General features: G+C 42.1%; 1 protein-coding gene across 2 annotated transcripts in view; it reads right to left on the bottom strand.

The window, feature by feature from the left end:
• The window catches only part of BMPR2 (bone morphogenetic protein receptor type 2), an 85,965-nt gene that overhangs the window by 28,450 nt on the left and 33,506 nt on the right, over nt 1–24,009 (bottom strand). For both annotated transcript variants that reach the window (XM_088523759.1, XM_088523760.1), the window contains exons 2-3: nt 12,960–13,133; nt 11,501–11,680 (exon numbers count right to left, since the gene is read on the bottom strand). In XM_088523759.1, the coding sequence (XP_088379885.1) occupies nt 11,501–11,680; nt 12,960–13,133 (354 nt within the window). The remainder of the gene's footprint in view (nt 1–11,500; nt 11,681–12,959; nt 13,134–24,009) is intronic.

The following is a 24,009-nucleotide window of genomic DNA, read 5'->3' as shown; positions in this document are numbered from 1 at the left end:
TCAAATAAACACCTCCAATGCCGTAAATACTGCTCTAGACATGCGTGAATGTACTTGTTCTTTTTAAAAAATGGAAATGATATTTTTTAGGACTTAAAATTCCAAGGTGTGGGAAGCGCAGGCGTTGTTTCTGCCTCGGATGTGCAGCAGGGGTGCGAGGAGGCCGCTGTGCACTCTCCTCTCCCAGCTGCACAAGGGGGCACAGCACCTCCCTGAACTTCAAAGGTACTTGATTATTTCAAAACAGCACAGAGATGAAAAAGGCAATAACGATACATCGCAACCCTCAGTTTGCATTTATGCAAAATCCCTCCACAGATCCAAGGGCTTGATTTGAGATGAAACGAGGGCCGCGTTTGATGTTGCTCTCTGGCCGCCCGGGCGCGCGCGGGTGCCCCGGCTGGCGCGACGAGCACCCTGCGCCTCGCGAAGGGCTCAGGAGGGAGGGGAGACAGGGAGAAAGCAAGGAAGGGAGGGAGGGAGGGAGGAAGATGTGAGGCACCTCTCTGCCGAAGCAAGCACACAGCACGCAGGCACCTAGGCGGGCAGCAAAGGCGCCCATGGTGCCGCACCACGGGCTCGGGGGAACCGCACGGACGCCGCTCGCTCCCGGCTCCCAGTCGCAGGCTGTTTCGGAGCAGGGACCGCCGCGGCAGCGCAAACCTGGGAGACGACGAAGCCCCACGGAGCTGAGCCGCCGTCAGGGCTGCCATCGCCTTCCGCTGTTCCCTACGTTCCTGTCACCGGGGGAATCAAATGCTCCGGCATCCCCAAAACGCAGCGTCTGCAGCTGTGCTACTTTAAGCATTTCTTTCGAATGTAATTAAAAAAGTTATTGAATCAATCCTTGAAGTTGTTAAGGGAGCTGATTCCAGGCTACGCTTTCAAAAAGGATACACAAGTATTCTAGGGTTTCTGTGACTTTCCATCAATGGCTGATCAGGAGTAAAAATGTAGCCAACTTGAGGCTAAAAAAGATGGCCAAATCTCAAAAGCCATGTGCAAGTATATACTTGCTTCTCAAAAGTGACACAAAAGAAAAGTAACTAACAGCTCTTACTTGGTAGTTATTTTATAATAATAACGTGGAATGAATACAATTATTTTCTAATAATAATATAGAATGAAAAGACCACCCTCCAGTCTTATTTGAACAGCTCCATCGACACGTAAGACCACAGTGCAGTAGCGCTTTTGGGACTCTGTCTTCTTAGCTCTGACGGTTGCAAATCTATCACCAGGGTGAACAAATTCATAACACACTTTTGGCATCAATGTGGCACTGCATATGCAAACCTATTCTTCACATCCCTCTCAAGTAAGTAAATAAATATAAATTACTATAAATACGTTGATAATTGTAATTCTGATACCAAAAGAAAATCTCAAAATTTACCGCTCTATGCTCTCCTACCAACTCCCTTATAAGTTAGCATAAAGCACACATATAAGTGTGCAGGCAGAAAATAAGCATTTCCTGGGAAAATCATTCAGTATGATCTCAGCCCACTAATTAAGTATTTAGGCCCGCATCCCCCAAGCCCTAGCACACTTTGGCTGCCCAGCAGAGAGCACGGTGACCGCACACCCGGACTCTCGCTGAATGCGGGACTGTGCTCGTCTCCCCTCCCTGCGCTCCGTGCTCTGGCTCATGTTAACCCACACACTCCTTCAGTGCGGGGACAAGTTTAGCAGAGCTGGGAACAGCTAATGCAGACATCAGTCGGTGAGTCGGTGACATTGTGTATCGCTTGATGTACTCGGAAATATTAAGTAAAATTAAGGCTTCACAACTTACAAGTTTTCCCCATTTGCAAATGTAAACATTGTCTTCCTAACAAGTATTTGACACTGGGTTATGACCAAAACTTTCTGCTCACTACAAGAGCTTGAAGCTCTTCTTTCACGTCCACTTCCCCACAGCCATCTCAACACATAGTTTTTGCTATTTAGTGCTGGATATGAGGGGCCTCCCTTCCAGGCTCCCAGGCTCAGCACGGGCTGCCTCCTCCCGGGGCGCCGGGCACGGTTGGGTAACGCTTTTGGCTTGCAGTGTGTGTTGACTGCACCCACACATTTTCCCTTGCTCCAAAGACGCTACGAAGCGCTCTGCAGCTGGGAGCGTCGAGGGGAGGTGAGAGGAAGAAAGAAAACACACTGCTCTGCAGGATCAAGCTTTAAAACAAATACACGAAACAGCAGTTTTGTGCGCAACACCGAATGTCACTGTTTCGTGAAACACTGAATCCATCTCCCCGACACTTTCAGTGGTATTAAAATTAAATCACAAGCAACTGTCACTCAGTCTCAATGCAACTTGATGTTAGAGGCCTTAGGAAAAACAATTCTTCCTCAAACCTCTTAGAAAAAAATCAAATCTCTTATTCTACCCTAAAACAAGAAAAAGCTAAGCCAATAGCTAAGGCGAGAGAAAACCCTTTATTTCCCTGGAACTTCTTCTTTCAATTTCTTTACCTGCCCTCAGGGACTGAATCTCTAACTTCTCTCTTTCAGATCTAACTAAATATTAAACGTTCTTCCCTGATTCTAATTTTTATTGATGGGTACTCTGCTAATTGAGCAAAATGAATGAAAACTGGTCTAAACTAGATTTGAAGACTAAAGAAAGTATCAATTCCTTTCAAATTATCAAATGTGTTACAGAATAAATACTTCAGCGTCTCAAAAGGAAACGTAAATCATCAAAACAGTCTTCTGACAAGGAAATACATGGACATGCAACAAAAATCTGATTACATTCACTATTTAGAAAGATCTATAGTTATTCTGATAATGAAAGCACAGAAGTTAAAAAATATGTTCTCCAGATTTCTAACAGCTGGCATTAAAAGTCAGATTTCCTATCACGAATTGAGTATAATAAGGATTGCAGCAAGGGAAAGGTCTGTCTCACGCCCACAGTGCAAATAAATACACAGTCTACCAGCTAAAACGCTGTGTGTCAGTGTCCATAGCAACAGGGCACTGCTCTTTTTATTCATTAAAACGAGCAACAACAGCAACGAAAATGATAATAATAATATTCATAATGAATGATATCTCAATAACAGCTATTTCCATAAAGAGGCAACATTCCCAAATGTATGAAAAGAGAGAAAAATGAAAGATGGCTGGAAAGAGCAACATCCAGGTAAACTTAAAGCTAAAATGGAAAGACACAAAGGAAGACTCAAAACTTCTGACAGACATTTAGAAAGATGTTGGCTTTTCAGATGAAGTCATTAATCACTGTTCCTTTTTGAGCCTTTTTTGGTCCAAATTTTTCTTTTTTTCTGGAAAACACCGTGATCCTGAGAACGAAACCCATTATTAACTGAATTCTTGTGTTATGAACTAGCATGAGGTGTGTCTTCATTCGCCCTGCAGAGTACCTGCACATAAAACAGAGGCTATATTTCAGTATGGCACCATCTCTGGAAGTGGTGATAAATAAAGCTTTACAGCAATGTGACAGGATGTTTCTAAGAAGAGCTGAACTACTTTTAGATAAGGTGTTCAGGAGGCTTGAATTGTCCCAGCCTAGGGGCTTCCTCGTAGAGCCTGGATCCAGAGCCGCGGGCAGCACCGGGAAATCCCACATCCCTCTTCCAGGCTCCCTCTCACCTACCTCTGCTGTGGTCCAGGCTCAACGCGGGCCTCTCTGGGCTTATCTATGGAAATGCACATTAAAAGGCTCTTCTTTATGTAATTTGATATATTTATTTTTATTGTACTCAGAATTGCATTGCTGGAGCATCTAAAATTGGGGGATGAAGATGCACTGCATGTTATTTCATAGAAGAGAATGCAGAAATCAATAATGTATTTGAGACAGTATCAGACTTTTGTCAGCAAAGGGCGCAGGGACCAGAGCAAATAAGGCTTATAGGAAACGCCTAATTAAAGAGCAAGGAAAAGACATGAAAGGTTTTCAGGAACTAATCATTATTTTGCCCAGATAAGCTTAATGAGACCACAGATCAGATCAAGCATGAGGAGTGCTGCTAGCACTGCACAGGAGGAAAAAGTGGATTAGAATGACCAGTACTTGCACAGTGACCAGAGACTGCAACAAATCCCACGTGAAAACACACCCTCAACTTGCAACACACACGGCGGCTGAGGAGGGGAACACTTACATACAGCATAAACAGCACTTCAAGTCACTAGGGAAGTGCTACAATGTACAGTATCTTGGCTAATTCGGACATGTAATTTTCAGGATAATTATGTGTTTTACTGCACATGCAGTATCATCATCTTAAGAACACACAGGAGTAGAATAATCAGCTGCTCAACGCGTCTCTGAAGCATTTTGCATCTCGTTTTGCATTCACACTCCAAGGATATAAAAACAACCATTTCAGTTCCCAACATTACTGCCCCCAGAACTGACTGCTCCTGACCAAAGGACAACCACAGAAAACAAACTAGATGCTTGAAATTCCTATATAAATCATGCTAGAGCTGAAATTTAAATTGAAGATCTGGTTTTATGAATTTCACAAAAGGAAGAATTTCATTGAAAAAAATTAAAAATGTAGTTTAAACTTCAAATACAGAGCCATGGTCAATGTCTTGTTATAGAATGAAGCTTTTTAGTTCTTAGCCAGGCTTGTATCTCCATGTATTTCTCCTGTTAAATCATAACTTAATTTCTTGTAATTATTTGCAAACTCAATAAATTCAAGATGAATAGAGAAACACTTTACAAGAAGTCAAGACATGAAGACACGTGGGGGCATGGTTTACCTTCTAGGATGCTTTTCTTTTTCTAGTTTATTTCCTAGAAGCAGATTTTGTTATTAGCCTGCCCTCAAGGAGAACTTGCCCACATTTTTGAAAGACACCCATGTTCCATTATTGAGCAGTTTGAGAAAGCTTCTGCTACTTTCAGAAAGTATTTTTAAAGCCTGTCGATCCAGAACATTCCCCAAGAGCAGACTGCTAAGTGTATCTGTGCTCCAGAGAGCTCCCAATACCGCTCAAGTCTGTTAAACAGCAGAGTAGAATTTGCTTAGAATAATGTTTATCACCACGTGCTTTGCAGTTAAAAAAAAGCCCATTGTCCTTGCCTGTTCTCCATTTAACCTTAATAATAGAGGGGGTGAAGCAACTCCTTATCTACTACCGTTTTTATTTACACTCCAATTTTTCACTAAAACATGTTGAAACAGTCTTGGTCTCACTAGCCTTATCTAATTTTGCCTTGCATCTGTCAGGCATTTGCAAGGAATTGTCACAGCTATGGCTTAGGTTTATTATAGTCAGATTATACTCAGTATTTCCAGTAAATGGAAAATGTATTTACAATATTTGTAAAACCCAAGGATATTTGGAGATGATTAAGGTCCAAGTAGGAGCAGATAAGCCATGCTGACTGCAAGAAGCTCATCTCCAGCAGAGATACAGATTCCTGCCTCAAGAGCTCTCCTTGATGCAGAGAACTGAACTGCCCATTTAACGATGCTAGTTGACTTAATTGTTTGCTCTTATTGAACAAGGCAAAAATCATGAATTGTATTGCAGAAAAGAGAGATTTCCCATCTTCATTCTAGAGCCGAAACTGTTAAAGAAAACATTACATGTGTAGTACTGGAAATACACATGACTATGATGCAGATTTGAGAATTAAACCAAATGAATAAGCTAAGTTGTGCGTGCAGCTACGTGAAGATTTGAGATCTCTAAGGTCACTAAAGTAAAATATTTTTAGTCTTCTGAAACAATGTGCAGTTACAGCTCTATCTCTGCAGTTTCACGAGACAGATAAATCCTATCTTCCATCCTATTCAGATTCCAAACAACTTTGGAAAGGGCCTTGTTCTCTGACCTCCAGATCATAACACAGTACCAATTCCTGCTGGCACAGCTTTTATTAAAGTCACCTTGTCCTGTTCTCATATCACGTGCACTCTAAGCAGTAGTTTGATAAAACAATAAGGAATGTATTTATAAAACAGGTTTTGCTTTTTTATTCCTAAAAATGGTATTTGAAGTGTTCCTCCTTTTTCAGATAAACACCTTTGTATTATTACATTGCATTTGTTCTTATTATATTTGACAATGATTCCAGTGCTTGGTGGTTCTGGTGCACGCAAACAATTCCAAACATTTCCAAAGCTTTACAACCTCAGCGGAAATGAAACACTGATTTCAGCTTCCTGATTAAATATTTCTCCAAGAGGAGTGACTTGCAGTCTTCTGCCTAGCTACGCTTTGCCTTCACAGCTAGCATTTCATATTCACAGTCCAATTGCACATCAAAGCTTTACTTTTAAATTCAGTAAAAATGCTACTTTAATCTTGGGAGACTGCTGTCTTAGAAGTTAAAATATTAAATGCTGCTAATAACAACCTTCAAGAGATTCTGCTTTTGACATATTCTTTTCTAATGAGAATCACTGGAGTTACCCAAAAAGCATTACGAGTTATCACAGTCCCGGAGTGACTTGCAAAACCTTTCACTGTTTTTACAAAACTGAGGCTTTCACTCCTATTTCTACTTAGGCCTCTAACAAGTAACTAATTGTCTTCCTGTCTTTGCTGCTGGCACTCTGCAGGAACTTCTCTACTCTTCCCTCCAGTAGTCCTGACTATCACTTCTTTTACCTCTGCCATAACAATGCAAGAGCCAGCCCCAGTTTGCACGAGCTTCCACAACACCATTACTCTACTCAATATTTGCTGTAATCTGCACCCTGCGTTCACTTCCCTCCCCCAAAAAAACTCACAGTCAATTCATTTCCTTTAACCAAAGGATCATTAGAAATAAAATAATAAAACAAGATTTATTTTAAGCATTCACTACATTTTAGACAAAAACAGGAACAGCAATTGAATCACAGAATCATAGAATGCTTAAGGTTGGAAGGGACCTCTAGAGATCATCCAGTCCAACCCCCTGCACACGCAGGGTCACCTAGAGCACGTGGCACAGGACTGCGTCCAAGTGGGTTTGAAGATCTCCAGAGAAGGAGACTCCACAACCTCTCTGGGCAGCCTGTTCCAGGGCTCTGGCACCCTCACTGTTAAGAAATTTTTCCTTAAGTTCCTGTGGAACTTTTGGTGCTTCAGTTTCTGGCTGTTTCCTCTTGTCTTATTACTGGCCACTACTGAAAAGAGGCCAGCCCCATCCTCCTCACTGCCTTCCTTGAGGTACTTCTAGATACTGCTCAGGTCCCCTCTCAGCCTTCTCTTCTCCAGGCTGAACAGGCCCAGCTCCCTCAGCCTCTCCTCATAGGGCAGATGTTCCAGGCCCCTGATCATCCTCGTAGCCCTGCGCTGGACTCTCTCCAGCAGCTCCACATCCCTCTTGTCCTGTGGAGCCCAGAACTGGACACAATACTCCAGATGTGGCCTCACTAGGGCTGAGTAGAGGGGCAGGATCACCTCCCTCGACCTGCTGGAGATGCTCTTCTTAATGCACCCCAGGATCCCATTGGCCTTCTTGGCCACCAGAGCACACTGCTGCCTCATGGTCAACTTGTCGTCCACCATGACACCCAGGTCTTTCTCCGCAGAGCTGCTCTCCAGGTCGGTCCCCAGCCTGTCCTGGTGTCTGGGGTTATTCCTCCCCAGGTGCAGAACCTTGCACTTGGCCTTGTTGAACTTCATGAGGTTTTTCACCGCCCAGTTGTCCAGTCTGTCCAGGTCCCTCTGGATGGCAGCACAGCCCTCTGGGGTATCGGCTACTCCTCCCAGTTTCGTGTCATCAGCAAACTTGCTGAGGGAGCACTCTGTGCCTCCATCCAGGTCATTGATGAATAAATTGAACAGGACTGGACCAAGGACTGACCCCTGGGGGACCCCACTAGCTACAGGCCTCCAACTGGACTCTGCACCGCTGATCACCACTCTCTGGGCTCTGCCATCCAGCCAGTTGAAGGTTCAAGTAAAATAAAAATTTGCCAAATATTGACAAAAATGAAAAATCTTTCACCACTACATCAGTGACCTTAGAATCATAGAATCATAGAATGCTTAGGGTTGGAAGGGACCTCTAGAGATCATCTAGTCCAACCCCCCTGCATACGCAGGGACACCTAGAGCACGTGGCACAGGACTGCATCCAAGCGGGTTTTGAAGATCTCCAGAGAAGGAGACTCCACAACCTCTCTGGGCAGCCTGTTCCAGTGCTCTGTCACCCTCACTGTTAAGAAATTTTTCCTTAAGTTCCTATGGAATTTTTGGTGTTTCAGTTTCCAGCCATTTCCTCTAGTCCTATCAGTGGCCACCACTGAAAAGAGACCATCACCGTCCTCTGCACTCCCTCCCTTGAGGTATTTATATACACTGATTAGATCCCCTCTCAGCCTTCTCTTCTCCAGGCTGAACAGGCCCAGCTCCCTCAGCCTCTCCTCATAGGGCAGATGTTCCAGGCCCCTGATCATCCTTGTGGCCCTGCGCTGGAAACAGCCTCTGGAACCTTGCTGGAACAGCCTCTAAAACCCGCTTATCCTTCTGCGTCTTTGCTGGCTGCCGTGCATACAACCTCCCTTCCCAGAGACTCCTCCGCAGCAGCCCGCGGAGAATCCCCACCGCGGCGCGGCAGCCTCCGCATCCCGCACGCCCTGCGGAGAAGCGCTCTGGGAGCCCCGCGTCCCAGGGCGTCGCTTGCACAAGCGCTCAGCCACTTCAGAGGCGGCTCCTCGGGGGTTTTCTTGGGTTTGTTTTTAAAGAGGCACTCGGCTCCTTATTGACTGTATGAAGACTTCCTCTCCTGGCACTCTCTCGGGTGCACTTCTCTGCCTCGCAGTTCAGGGGAGATAAGTTGCCAATGTATCTCTGCCGAAGCAAAGAGGTCTGGAATGACTCCCTATCATTTCAAAGGCACAAGTTCTAGTCCTTGTGTGGCTCATTCCCTGCAAAATCAGCAAAATTGCACAGGTTTGCAAATTCTGCCTTGCTATAATATCCAAATCACCCCCCAAAAAATTCAAGTACACCTAGGGGAATATGCTTATTTACAGAGTGTTTGCTTTGATTAGGCAGATTGAAAATGAGAGAAGCACTCAAGCACTGGCTGAAAACTGAGCTGAGCAGGTGCTGCACTTGCCACGCACAATCAAGGGGAAATAAAAGGCGTTTCAGCTACAAATTAATATTGGATGATGCTCTCTGGGAAAAAGCAGCCCACATAACATTGGGAGCGAGCAAGGTTGCAGCTTCACAAGATTAGCCCAGTGTGATCTAATTCACCTTCAGTAGGAGTTGGACTGGGCCATTTGCCCACAGCAACAGGAGTTTAAGTGCAGCTTCTCAGAAGCAATAGCTAAATGAAAACAATCTATTACTACTTTAATTAACCTGACCGAGCCGCATACCTTAATAATTATATTTAGACAAATTGTAGCTTTCCTCAGAAGTTTCCACAGAAGGCTGGGATGATATGCTGCAGAAACAAGCCATTCTAGCAGGGTTTTCAAGAAAAACTGTCTTCCTGACAATAAGTTTCTAAATCTCAAAATTTCAGGCTCCGTGTGTTGTTACGGAGAAAAAAGCCCTACTTCTTTTTTTAAATGTCAACAATATTGTACCAGTAATGCTCAACTGGTACGATGCTCAACCAGTTGCTGCCAGGGATTTTTCGCATGTATTGTGTAAATACATCTATTACCCATCATGCAAAAACATATTCTTAATACTAACTTGTTGGAAGAGTAATTTATTTGCAGTACTGGAATGCAGCCTTGAGGGAAAAAAAAATAAAAAAATTGTTACTTTGCACTTGAAGCTATTTTATCTTGAATGTTTCATTACAATATATCTATGACTGAAGAACGAGAGTGTTTTCTTCCTTAATTACTTGCTTTCTATTTCAACCGCCATTATGGACTACTGTAAAATTAATCATTTTGTCCTTGAAATATTTTTAGAATCTGGAAAGCATTTAGTAGAGATGAGAGCTACGCGGATGTGTTGCAACAGCCTCAGAATAAGTATTTGACAAAGCCAGGAAACACAGATCTCCCCAAACTTTTACCTGAACTCACGGTTGGCCCTTTTAAGTTGCAGGTTGGGAATATGTACATATACTGGTTGAAGCCAAGATGGAGATTTTTTGGACAAAGGGTTATTTTGGTGAACACAGAGGATGGTGAAATAATGAATCTATTCATAGGTTATTTAGCAAAGCATGGAAAAGTATTCTCTCCCTTCCCCACTAAGAAGCGTGAGCTTAGCCTGTGGATGAGAGGTGGTTTTTGACCTTCTACATGTCAAGGACTCCCAACTATAGTCCTAACCCATCAGTCTGTATGGGACTGACACTGTCAGAACTAGCATGGCCTCTGAGGACTGTGCAAATAACCCAGCACAGAAGCACGTGAGGCCGTATGTGAGTGTGTGAGGCTATATGAGCTCCTCGGATGGCCAGTCCCAACTTCTTCTAGCACAGCCAAAGCAGAGACACAGCTGGGTGAGGAACTTACCCCCCTTATGCTTAAAGGCAGATCTGCATACTATGAAAATGCAAGATGACACAATCATATTAAACTCTGTGAGTTAATAGAAAGGTAGGCTGCAATACCCAATTACAGCTGGGTGAATTAAGGACTGTGTTAGAACAGACTGCTTAATTCCGAGATCTTTCCCTACCACATACTGTGCCAGTCAGGTTAGATCTTTCAGTATTAAAGAGTTCACAACTTCCAAATAAAATTTATTTGGAGATCTTATCATACAACATCTGAATTCTTCTTTAGAAGAGGCTACCCAAAAATTTAGACTGGGCTACTAATTAATCTTTGCATGTTTTTAATTCTTGGAACACATCATATCAGTGTGTGGGGGAGTACAGATCTTGCTTCTGTCACAGCACATTATAGGATCTGATACCTTGACTTCTATCCATACGCTATGCTGATTTTCTAATAAACAACAGATAATCTAATCTGAAAGAAAATTACACTGCTCAAACTAGTATGCTTTGAATATTAGGCCAAAGTTAGTCTCTGCCAAAGATACACAAAAGTAAGAGAGAAGTCAGATTTCAAAGCACTCTAAGATGGCTGAAGAGCATCTCAGCAACCTTATCATGTTCTCTTACGGAGACAGGTTCTACTGCTCAAAGCTCTCTGTGAACCATGGCTGAACAGACACACCAGACTTTTCAAATATGCCATGATTTTAATGAACTTGCTGGCATGTTTTTACAGAAGTCTGAATCGTTATAAAAAGTCCCCAGAGGCTTCTGAAGCTGGGCATCCAAATACTGAGCACACAGCATTAGAGACCATTTTGGAGGTGGGGCGGGGAACAAAACAAAACATTCACTCAACAGTTGCCTACACAAATACTTCTCTAGTAAGAACTTAATGCATTCTTTAAGCACTGTGGAATACGCAAATGTAATAAACTTCACATGAAAAAGTTCTATTCCATTTGTTATTTCTGTTGTATATAAATAGAAAGGTCACAGGTTTTCCATTAGAAAACAAAGATCTTTCTCTACATTATGTGAAGCATGAAATGACAAGGACAGAACAGTCTGACTTACTGAAAGGTGTTGTATCAGTAGGGTCAGGAGGTGGGAAGTTTTCAGTGAAGTTGACATTACACAAGTCAGTACTGCAACAGCAGAAGCGATATGTTCCATTCTGGATCAAGGAGGGGGTGGTTGTTACTATACACTCTTCAAAGTGACACTCTTGTGGGTCTCCTATATGAGACCAGCATCCTGTAAAAAGAGGCAAAATAAAAAAATAACAATAATAAGGAAGCATTAAATTCTTTTGCATTAACATTTAAACATACCTATATTAACAATATCATATTATCCAATTAAATTTTACAGAGTAGGGTGAAAATGGTTAACATGATTTCCTTGTCTTGCTTCACTATCACTTTTTAAACTAACAACCGAGTAATTCATTTTAAAATTTACCGCAACCAAGGAAAAGCTTTGGATCACGCCATCATCACGACAGCATCCAGCTGTCAACCTCAATATGACAAATCCTGAATTCTTGATTTTTCTAAACAGATGGATGCCAGTCACCTTTCCTCTGGTAACAGGGACAACACTACCACCCTCTGGTCCACAGTCTGGACTTACTTGTGACCTAGTCTTCTCCTCACAGCCAGGAAACAGACTGCATCTGTAATTTGATATTTCTTGTGCAATTTCTAAAATCTCTGCCCTTCATTGTCAACATTATTTGAATCTTCTACACCAGCACAGGTTATTCTTGGTTTAGGGCCAGTCCCTTTTCCCCGTGCCAACTCTCTCTTCAAAATATGGACAACATGGGTTACATGTTGTCTGTGCAAAGACATTTGGAAGCGAAAGCGGCAGCGTTAGGGCAGAGTTGAACAGGCAGAACTGCTTCTTTCAGAGTAGTACCAGAGCAAACACGAAGCAACAGCTCTGACTGGGAGAACTACACATGGCCTGGGAAAGTACCACACCTTTCATCCAGCCTTATACTACATTAACATTTATTAGAGTAATCAAGAGCTGAGTCTGTGAGAATGAAAAATCAGAGCTCACTTCTAGTAGACACAAGACCCGTCACCCTTCCCTACCATCCTACTCCCACCAGAACTGATGGTTTGTGATATGTGACAGCTGTGTGACACATTTACAATTTCTTTTTGTAAACATGTCCAATGAATAAGTACATTTAGCACCACATCAGTAAGTATACTAAAATATTCTCAAGAAAATAATTTTCCTCTGCATACCCTAAGTAATGAGAAACTTGAGTTTTATTTCCTTTAACTGTGCACTGAAAATGAGCTTATCAGTCTCTTTCACAAGTAATTTGTTCTGAATAAACTTTCTGTTCATGTTTAAGATTGCTAAAGGGAAGATAAAAAGAAAGTTATGTGTTTGTACAACGTGCAAACAAAATGCCTAGCTTTGCAACCAAGCATCTACATATCAGTTCTCTTGTATCAAAAAGAAAAATGAAAAGATTAGCAAAACTACTGCACTTAAATGGAAAGTTATGTACCTTGTTTTACAAGGTGTATGTCTCCTTCTCGTGTTTTTTCCCAAAGTCCATAGCAGGTACTACCCTTCATACACAGAATTGTGCCATTCTCCTGAGAGATTCGGCTCTCGCTGATGCCATGGTCCTGCTGATACGGGTCCTTGAATGCACACAGCCGCTCCTCACTCTGTGTAGCTTAAGATAAAAGAAAAAAAGCATTTTTTTTGTCACTGATTTTATTTTAAAAATACTAACTTTCATAGAAAGGATTATTAGGACTATCCTGAAAAACAACATTCAAGACCATTCTGAACTTTACCCACACAGTTAATTTCACAAAGAGGACAAGAAAAGCTCAGCAGATGTTACAGAAGGAATGTCCAAATGTTGGAAACCCACAGGTGCAGAATTTAAAGACAACTGTTGGCTGTTTTCTTCAGGAAAACAAGAGAAGTAAGAGAAGGATAAATATATTCAAACAGTAAATGCTTTGGAAAGGCATCAAGTCCAACATAAATTTGAGTTTTGCAGGGAATATGCTGTTTAGAATATCTTCATTCTTCCCTTTAATATGTTTTTATAGAAAGCACGGAAAGGCGGGTCCATAATTACCATGCAGTTATTAAATATTATGCTTAAAGTTACATTTCAAATAAGAACTTGCACAATGTATCTTAACAATTAGATTTCATCCCAAATCTTTAATTCTCATGAAAGCATTTGTAGCAAAAAAGTGTAAGGTCAACTAGACAACAAGCAGTCTCTTGGGATAACTACTGTTAAAATTGTAGAAGAAACAATTGCTAGCTCTTAGGCAGGGCAGAGCAGAAATGCTGCTTCATTATATCCCTAATGCAGACGACTTGCTAGTAGTAAGACAAACCGAGACACGGTTTCAGCTATAAATGTCTCCCTGCTCCGACTGTGACCATTCGCTAAGGAGTCCAAGGCACGGGCAGCTGCCGCGTGCAGCGCGGCCACCGCCACTAAAATAGCACCGGCGGCTCCGGTACCCGCTCGTGCCTGGCCCGGCAGCTCTGCCGCGAGGGGCCGGGAGCCTCTGCAGCCCTCGCGCCCCCGCGGCCCGCACGGCAGCCCGTGCGCTGGCGTGTTGGTTTCGTACAACTTCTCCTTTTCCAACGGGCGCCGTTCCTCGAGTTCCTAAGGAGAGGAAGGTCAAGCACTACATGGCAGCGCCTGCCTCTCTGCTCCCCGACAGCTGAGTATTCCCAGCGTGAAGCATCTGTCCCATCTCGTGGCACGCGGCCTTGGGGACCCGGAGCTGCCCCTCGTTTTCCAAAGAAAAAGGGGGAAAAGCACCACGGAAATATGAGAGAATTGTATGTCCTTGTGAAACATGATGTGGCTGCTCATAGGGACGCAATGGAGCCTTTTGAATCCAGTGCAGACTGAGGTCCCCAGAGACGTGATTTGTTTTCCCACTGCTCAGATGGCTGCAACGTAAGCCCTGCTGCAGCGTAAGCCCTGCCGCAATCTGCTTTTACTGTGAAAAATGAATAATAACCAAGCAAACACAACCGAGGCAGTCCTGATCAGCTGTGCTCAGCTGGTTTCTTCACCCAAAAAACAAACAACAACTGAGGACTTATTTAAGAAACAAAAACAAAATAATACCAAGAAGGATATGCTTTCATAACTCGATAAATTAAAATCTTTTAACTTTTGAACTAATGGAGGAAACTGCTTTGGTTTTGCTTTCTACCCAGAAAGGCAGCTCTCTGGATTGTGTCCGTGCTTCCGAGGTGCAGGCAGCTGTACCAGGCGGCTCTTCTAGCCTGTTCATCCCACTCCACAGCTCTGCAGATCAAGCCATGCAATACAGAAAATAACTGTTCTGATCAAAGACTTTTTTGATAAAAAAAAAGAAAAAAAAAAAACTATTGCCGCATAAGAAGACCTGGGAGAGGGAAGCATGGAAAGCACAGAGCTCAGGGTCAGAGACCAGAGGGCCTAGCTGTCGTTTTTCTAGCAAACTAATAAAAATGCAAGTTAACTCACCACAATTTCACGTCAGACGATCTCAGTGGGAAACTTTTCCAACAAAAATAAAGGTTACTCACCCAACAACTAGAGTTTTCATGCTGATCTCTGCACATTCCTCCAATTACAACTTAGGCTTTGCCTATAACTTAGGTCAGGAAAGCTCCCCTAGGAGCAGTACCCAGCGCAACGGGCTGCTGCCCCCTCCCCGACGCAACATCTGGAGGGCAGGGGACGTTCAACAAAAGCCACTTTATGTTTGCCTGGGTTCACCGCTGAAGCCGGAATGCCAAAACACCCTGGGCAGGATGGCGAGACGCGCACCAGTGGCCTCGCAGCCGCAGAGCGGGGACACGCCACTTGAGGCGCCGGGACAGCTTTGGCGAGCGCGCTCCAGGGATACTCGCGAAGGGAGATCGGCTCCCGAAACCCTCCGCACCTGACGACTGAACTACAGCAACTGCGTTCACCCAGAGCAGAAACACCCCAGTATCGACCGCACACGCGAACCCCACGAGCCCCGCACGCAGCAACGGCAGAGCCCTCACAGGGCACCACCGCGCCGACAAAGTCACCTTTCAGAGCCCTTCTCTGAGAAGGGAAATCACCTTGCATCAACTCTTTCACAGGGCCTCTCAAGCCATCCATCTTCTTACACCTACACAAATTAAGCATCTCAAGAATAACAGCAGTAAGATAATTAAAGTTAATTTGGATGGTGGTTTCTGCATGAACGTGTAACTCCATAATAGCTCTTTCATCATAGTGCTAAAAACAGCAAATAGGAAAAAAACGCCAAAGATACATATGTCCTCACAAAGATTATAAACCTCCTGAATCAATTATATTATTAAACTCATACCTTATAAAAGTATAATTTTGGAAATGGAGAACTTATGACTAAGAAACGGAGAAAGTCATGTTAAAGGCTCCCTCCAGAAGTGGGAAACTTCTATGTCATTTTAATTTCGCAACAGATAAGTAAGAAATTGAAGCAATTATTTTTTAGTGATGGCTTCTAGAATTTCAGGAGTACTTCTACTATTTTTATTTTCATTATAAAAAAGGTAAATTCATCATAAAATATACTTGTCACATAGAACTCATTCTTACACATTCAGGTCCGGTCTAATCTGCTCTGAATGAAAGACTACAGAAGAGAACCTCCAAAAATGCCAAATGAATATTCAGTTCCAATATTCAGTTCCTTATCAAAAAACAAAAACAAAGCGAACAAACAAAAAAACACCCACACCCCACAAATGAGTTCTGTTCTTCTATAGCCCATTTACACCAATACTTCAATATAAATAAACCTTATAGGCCATTTCCAAAGATATGCTTAGCTCAGGACTAGCATTACAGATGAAGATGAGGTGTTTCAAAAGGCAAATTATGAAACGTTACATTTTCTAGCTTTCTTGCTTGGCTGCCATCACTGTTGTATCTGGTCACGGCAGGCAATTACCAGACTTAACTGCTGGTAGATAACAAAATATTTTTGCCCTGTTGTAAAAGGGGAATGGAGAAACGGGTTACATTAAATGACATTCATGAAATCCTAAGGGATCAGGGCATTAGCTTCCCAAGCTCACCCTAACAGATCACTGCTTTAGTCCACAGTATTTTGCAGAGCCAGGAGCTCCGATGCAGCACACTAAGCAGCCCAGGCTAAAATGCTCCAGGCCTTCAGGAATTTCACTTTGACACAAGCCACACTTTATATACATATATATATATGCATATATATACACACATACACACACACACATATATACACGTGTGCTTATCAGTTTTAAGATAGACACACAAAACAGCAGAAAAAAACAAGTTACTGTAGGAGACATACTATACTGATGTTTTTAATACTTTACCCTTATAAAGACACTTTTATGTCCAACTGCTCAACTACAGAAAAGTAGCACATGAATACGTGGATCCTGGATGCTTATATTGTTTCACTACAACAATAACCCGACATACATTTACTATTTGAATTTTTGCCTCTGTTCCCGGAAAGCTATTGTGATATGAACACATGATTCATCCATACTTGGATGAGTTTTAAACAAATGAATATGTTGTGACTGCTTTTTAATATACTGATTCTTTTGTGATTATCTTATGTTATAGGAAATCATAATTGCTTAAAACAATAACACACACATACAAAAGTTACAGGAATCCAACTGCAAATCCTTAGAGCATGAGTCATGTTTTCATTAATAGCATAGGAAGTCAAATCCGTTAGTATTTAATCAACATTTCCTGTTCTTACGTCTGTTCGGCGTAGTATATGTGACTGCAAAGGGAGGGCGAAAGGAAGGAAAAACAGACAAGTGCTGATACTGCTTCAAAGAATTCCCCTACTCCTTGTTCCAATTGTCAGGATAAAACCAGTGTTTGCTACTCAGAGATTAATGCCAGGCAATGTATTTTGCAACACAACAACCCTGAGTGACCGAATCTGAGGCAACAGGCAGGATAGACACCTGCACGCAGCCCTGAAGAGCAGATTCCCTGGCATCGCAGGCAGCCAACAGGGCTACCATTTGGGTAATTATGGCCACCTACCTCCACGACCCCCTGGGGGAAGATGTGAAAGGTCTCTGTGGTGTTATTTTACTTATATAAGCCATGAAATTGCTCTGGGGAAACATCATCGCCCCAGAGGCAGTGTTATGAGATAGGATATGTCTTTATAGTGTGAACTATTAAAAAGAGGTTGATTAAAGAAGTGCCTATATCAGGGGGTTCCTTCAAGCGTATCCTCTCAGCTCCTGATACTATTCTGACATGCGATAAACAGAAGAACGTCAGCAGCTTCTGAGCACACGCACTTGACAGCTGCTTTTTTTCATCTTTTCCTCCTTGTATGCCTTAACTACAAATATACGTAAAAGTACACGCTTACATAAAAATATCATCACAACTTTCGTCTTTTGAAAGACTTGCTACTACAGACAATCCTTAACCCCAACTAGAGTGGGAAGGGGGGGGAATAAGCTAAAATGCTTTTCTAATTTGTATTTGCACTTCCAATAGCTTGTTTTGCAGTATATTTGATCAACTGCCCAAACGAGAGCTGGCCTGACTGGTCCAGAAGAGGAATCCACTGCTGGAGGCCTGGGTGCAGGAGCACGAAGGGCTAAAACGGGCAGGCACAGTGCGGGGTTGGTGTTGAGCAGGAGGCCTGAGGAGCAGAGCGCGATGCGCAGCCAGGAGCGCCGGAGGCCCCGCTAACACCAGCCCCGGATTCGTGTTTGGATAAGGGTCAAAATGTCAGAATGGGACATTTGAGAAGGAAACTCTGACAGTTTATGCTCAGTGTTAGAATCTGGAATTATTTACATGCAGTACTTCGCTTTCACCAAGGAAAATTAAGTTTTCATTGATAATTGTTTTTTCTTTTGCCCTTGTCTGCCTTTTGCGGGCAAAACGCTGGCAATTACACAAAGCCAGGCTTTGATTGAGAACCAGTGCCCAAACTAAAACGACTGCTAGTCCTAACAGCCATTTCAAAAAGATTAAGCGACTGGGCATGCACATGACTAAATCATTCATGACAGTTAGAGGATTTTTCTCCATTAAAATATATGACGCTAGAAAAAGCAAGTATCTTATTTTTGGTACTGGGTTATACTTCAGTCTTTCAAATTCTCAGGCCCAATTTCTAAGAAAGCAACTTGCTAAACTCTTTTCTCCTTATTTCCTTTCTAATATAGTGCAGCCTGTTGATAAGCACTACCAGCAGCGAGACAGACACCAGCTTTTATACCGTGATTGTGTTTTCTGATGTTTCGCCTGCATTTTGAAGGTTCTATGATCTGTTGGTGTTACCTTTGCAGCATCCAGTTTAATGGAGAGAAGTCCTGGAGCGGAGCAGCAGAATTACGGCACAGATTTATTGCCAGCAGCGACAAATGATGTTAATTCAAACTGCAGCCCAGACACCTTGACAGATTTTATGCGGTTGAGACCAACGCTTCCTGCTCCCCCACAACAGATCATCTAGCTGTGCAAAGCTCACCTGGATCGGGCATTAGCACAAATGCAAAATTTAATCTAATTAGCAAAAGCACAAGCAATTACTCCAGCTTCATGCTAATGATACCTGTGTTCCAGCATAAAACCTGCTTGGGACAAAATTCAAAAATTGCAATTTGAACCAGCAGAGTTATCACCCATTCACACCTCACATCAAGACTGAGGCATTTCTTACCCGGTTTGAGAAGAAATCAAGCTGAATTGGGAATGAAGACATACCTTATTCACTTGGCCAATAAAACAGAAAGATATAACAGAAAATTAAACCCAAGTCCCCTACAGTCTCGTTTTCACTGTGTAATTCAGTCTAGTTCAGCAGGTTTTTTCTTTCCAACTTTTTTCTCTAAATGGATTTTTAACAAGACAGAACTAAAAGGAGATGGCTATAACCAACAGGTAGCAGGTGAGCATTATCAATCTGTCCAACATGAAATTTCTGCTGCCAACAGTGACAAATCCCTTTGGCACGTTAAAAAAAATAACCCTACCTCAGTTCAACAGTTTCACACCACTGACTTTTTCCTCACACAACTCTTTGCTTAAAAAACAGTTATTATCAGACAGTTTTTAATGAGACTTCACTTTTCAACCAGCCTACAACTACTTCAAAAACCTGTATATTCCCTATGAGAGCCAGATCCTGACGCATATTCTAGGCAAAAATGCACTCCTGGTGTTGGGGTTTTGCAGCAATCTGGAGCTTCGGCAATTCTACCAAACTTGCAGGAGCAGATTTGCTGTTCTTGTGGCACAGAACATGTGTGGAGCTTCCAAGCATATTGTCTGATTTGCACAGTCTCCAGTTCTTCCATTTTTTCCTCCAAAAACTTCATCTGCTTTTAACGGTCTCCTATGACTCAAAGTAAAGTAATTAAATACTTTACCCCATGAGCAAATAGGACATACATAAAAGCCGTACTTGATAACCACAATGGGCACAAAAAACAGGATAAGGAAGAAGAACCAAGCATAGTGGGGGGGAAAGCACTATGGAAGTTAATATTCTATCTCATCTGGTAATTCCTTTTTTAAAAATGTTTTGGGATTTGTGCAACCCAAATGATTCTCAGTGACAAAGAATCACAGACAGCCCCTAGATCAAGCTGACTCTGAAGCAAATCGCCTTGAAGGGCTTTCCTCATCTGCACTCATGTCCAAACCTGAAGAGAAGGCTGAGAGGGGACCTGAGCAGTGTCCAGAAGTACCTCAAGGGAGGCAGTGAGGAGGATGGTGCTGGCCTCTTTTCAGTGGTGGCCACCGACAGAACTAGAGGAAATGGCCACAAACTGAAGCACCAAAAGTTCCACAGGAACTTAAGGAAAAATTTCTTAACAGTGAGGGTGCCAGAGCACTGGAACAGGCTGCCCAGAGAGGTTGTGGAGTCTCCTTCTCTGGAGATCTTCAAACCTGCTTGGACGCAGTCCAGTGCCCGTGTGTAGGGGGTTGGACTAGATGATCTCTAGAGGTCCCTTCCAACCTCAAACATTCTATGATTCTATGATCCTATCTGACCTATAGGAACTTCCATGTTTTACAGGCTCAGGACATTCAGCAAAAGAAAATGCTATATTTTCAATAAAAAGTACTTATAAGTCAGCTCTCACATATACCTCACACTTTAAGTATTACCGCAACTCTGAAAAAATGTAAAGAAAGTAGCAGCTGTTTTTAATTGTCTCAGTGGGACTTTGGACACCCAACTCCTTCAGATCTGCAAAAATCACAGCCCATATTCAATCTTTTGAAATCATGGAGCAGTATATTTCAGGACTTAAACAAACCCACTATTTTTTCCAATTTATTATGAAAAATATTATTCTACTTCCTAAATCTGTTTGCATTCAGAGAAAAAAAAAACATGTATTGAAGTTACTGTTTAGCAATCATGTCAGCTGATAAATCATTGCAGTCACAGCCACACACAGTCTTTTCCAGTGGCCAGCATGTACTCACAGAGCTGAAAAAGCCTCAAGTTTTATCTTTGCCCTAGACTGGAGTTCAGGCATTTTTTCTGGGTATGAGCGTCTGGATTTTGTTTATCTGGGCTGTCAAAGTGAAGTATCTGCACAGAATAACACAGGAAACTGCAGCAAAAAGCAAGAGTAAAGCAAGCTAATGATGTGGTATTTCTACTCAAACTCAAATGGAACAAACTTCCCATGGCAAAATCAATTATTTCAGAGTCTATTTCAGATTCCATCGAAAACAAGCCTGTTACTGGATATTCCCCTCACACATCTAATTATACTCACTTGTCTAGCAAGCACAGATGTCATTTCCACTAGGTATATTATTAAAACATTTTCTTGGAAACTTTTCAGTGCCTTTAATTTGGAGAAAGACAGTACCCGCACAGCTTGTCTTTTACAGTATATCACAAAAATTCTTTCTAGAAATACTTTCAGGGAGCATGGGTTACTGGTGATCTGCTGAGACATTTCACAATTGGCAAATACTCTCTGATGTGAACCTACAAGCAAATTAAGTTCCAATTTTGTAATCATATTTTGGCCCCAGTAATATACATCATGCTATCTTTGATTACACAAGCTATTTGGCTCCGAATGCTTAAACCTACCGAAAACTACAAGAGGAGCGAAACGCAGAAAGCAGCTTCCTCTCCAATGGGCCTCTGTCCGTCACACTTCTCACCTTCTCCCGATTCCTCAAAAAGCAGGCGTTCAAGCTCAAATACAGCTCATGTCTTTATTTTCAAGGCACTTGATGGCTTATGGGATGTTCCAAGGCCAAAATCATCATCTTGAGTCCAAAGCAGAGTCACTCCCTAGGCAACTTATATTTAGCCCAGACAAGGTGAAAGCCAATTTATGCAAAGGACGGAGGACTTTCAAGTCCTAGTAAGGGCTTACAGGCTACTGCAGGAGTGTGCAAACATTGCTACCCCCTGCTCCAGAATCAGCACGTCAGCATAAAATATGCCCATGCATCCTTCCAAAAGGAAAAATAAGGGGAAAAATTAAACTAAAACACCTCCTACAAATGTCCCTGCATGACAAGAGACGTTTTCTCATGTGATACTTCTCAGTCCTCCATGGATCACAAGACTCTGCTCAAATACGTTTCTAGGACAAAAACTTTGCTTTTGTTAGGCTGCAAAATTATGAGTCCACTGAGCAGCGGGATGGTTCACTTAGCTCTTGGTGTTTCAGTTTTTGACTTGTCAGCAATTCATGGGCACAGCACTGAACTATGTAAAAATCAATTCCTAGGTCCTCTTTATGCATTAATTCCTTCACATTTACATTTCTGTTGTACTAATAACATATCATCTTAGTTGATGTAGTTAAGCCAACTTCGGCAATCTTAATATATTTAGAAAAATTAGCGTCTAGTCAAGACAAGCTTTTCATTAACTTAACGTAGGTTTCTAAACTTACCATAGCCAGAAAGGATATTGTTGGTACATGCAGAGAAGCCCAAATTACTGAATACACTCTTGTTTCTAGGCCTGGATTTCCTGTCTGGGGGTCCCTGTAAAGCAACTAATGTCTGAGCAGGAGAAAACAAGATGTTCATTTTACACAGCAGAAAATATTACCCCGATTGTCCTTACTGATCTTTATTGATGGCATTGTGGTAGTTTTGCTCTAAAACAGGTCAAAAGCTTCCTTCTGTTCGCAGCTCAGCTTCCTTGGGGGTCTAAATCCTGGCAGAGGGCACCCCGGGGAGGCCTGTGCTCCTGCGGGCTGCCCTGGGAGCAGAATTCCCAGATTCAGACTGCCAAAGGGCAGACCCCAATCAACAGGCTTAACGGCTGCTATTGCACACCTGAGGGTGCCAGCAGCAGTTATGCTTGAGTCACCAACTCGGCTGCTCACCAGTATTGATATTTTCTCTAATTCCTATCTTTCAGGAGCACTGAGCAGGTACCAGTTAGTTGATTTAGGTGCCATTAAAAAAAAAGAAAAAGCTATAATTGAGCTCTGTGCCAGTGAGCAGTGAGAAAGCTGACGGTTTAGGAATCAAAAAACCAAGTTTTTCTCGTCAACTTGAGCTAGGAACATTAGGAAACAACAGAACATAGAGCTGTTATTTAAATGTTTTCTGCTAGGAGCTTCAGGTTTATAAATCCACTTTATTTTCTAGTAAAGCCGGCTCTAATTTATGAAAAGTATAACATGGGGAGGAAATCATGTTTCAGCATGCCTTTTTTTTTTTTTTTAAGCTGTGTTTCTTTGTCAAACAAACTAGTGAATATTCTAATATAAACAGCCACTATGCTGGATATTTCAAATAAGCCATACATACATGCAAAGTAGCTTTCTCATTCTTTTTAACAGATTTATATAATGGAAATCCTGTTTGCAATAAATCCCTAAATAAGAGATTGTGCCCACATTAGTTGGTGATAAGCCAGATGAGAACAATTTCTGGCTATTAAATTACAAATTATTTCAATGTCAAACGAATTTAAGGCCATATTTTTGATTAATAGTTTTTAAACATGTAATTTTTTTTAATAAACACAGCTATCAAAGAAGGGAAAGCCCCACACGCATAGTGAAAATATACAATTCAAAACCTAAGCACATGCTTTAGAATCTAAAGGGAAGAGATAATTTATTCTACAATATTCACTAAACATATTTACAGGATCAGACAAGTTTTTAGGATCTCTGAGACAAACTAATACTGCAATCAAAGGATTAGCAAACCAGCTGCCTATGTGCATTTACAAGTGATTATCATAGACTGCAGACAGCTAGGTTGCTTGGGAAGCATTTGCAGGAGCACTTCATTGCTGCCACAGGAAAATAATGTTATATTTACCCAGTTATTTATTATATACAAGAAATAAAATTCATGGGACATAAATTACTAGGTTGTTTTAGAAAATGTTCAGTAATAAACTACCTCTACAGAAATAATAGACAAAAGTGAACATGTGAAGAGCATTATAGACCACTGCCATTTGTGAGCATGGATGCACGGCTGAGGCTTCACTTTCCTACATTCTCACCAAAACTAAAGCCAAGGACAAAATTCTTACACCCTATGAGAC

Source organism: Tinamus guttatus, unplaced genomic scaffold (genome assembly GCF_059628265.1).
Source record: "Tinamus guttatus ecotype Peru unplaced genomic scaffold, ASM5962826v1 Tinamus_guttatus_pri_ptg000197l, whole genome shotgun sequence".
NCBI lineage: Eukaryota > Metazoa > Chordata > Aves > Tinamiformes > Tinamidae > Tinamus > Tinamus guttatus.
Note: the sequence above shows the minus strand (reverse complement) of the source record. Positions and strands in the feature narration are given on the sequence as shown.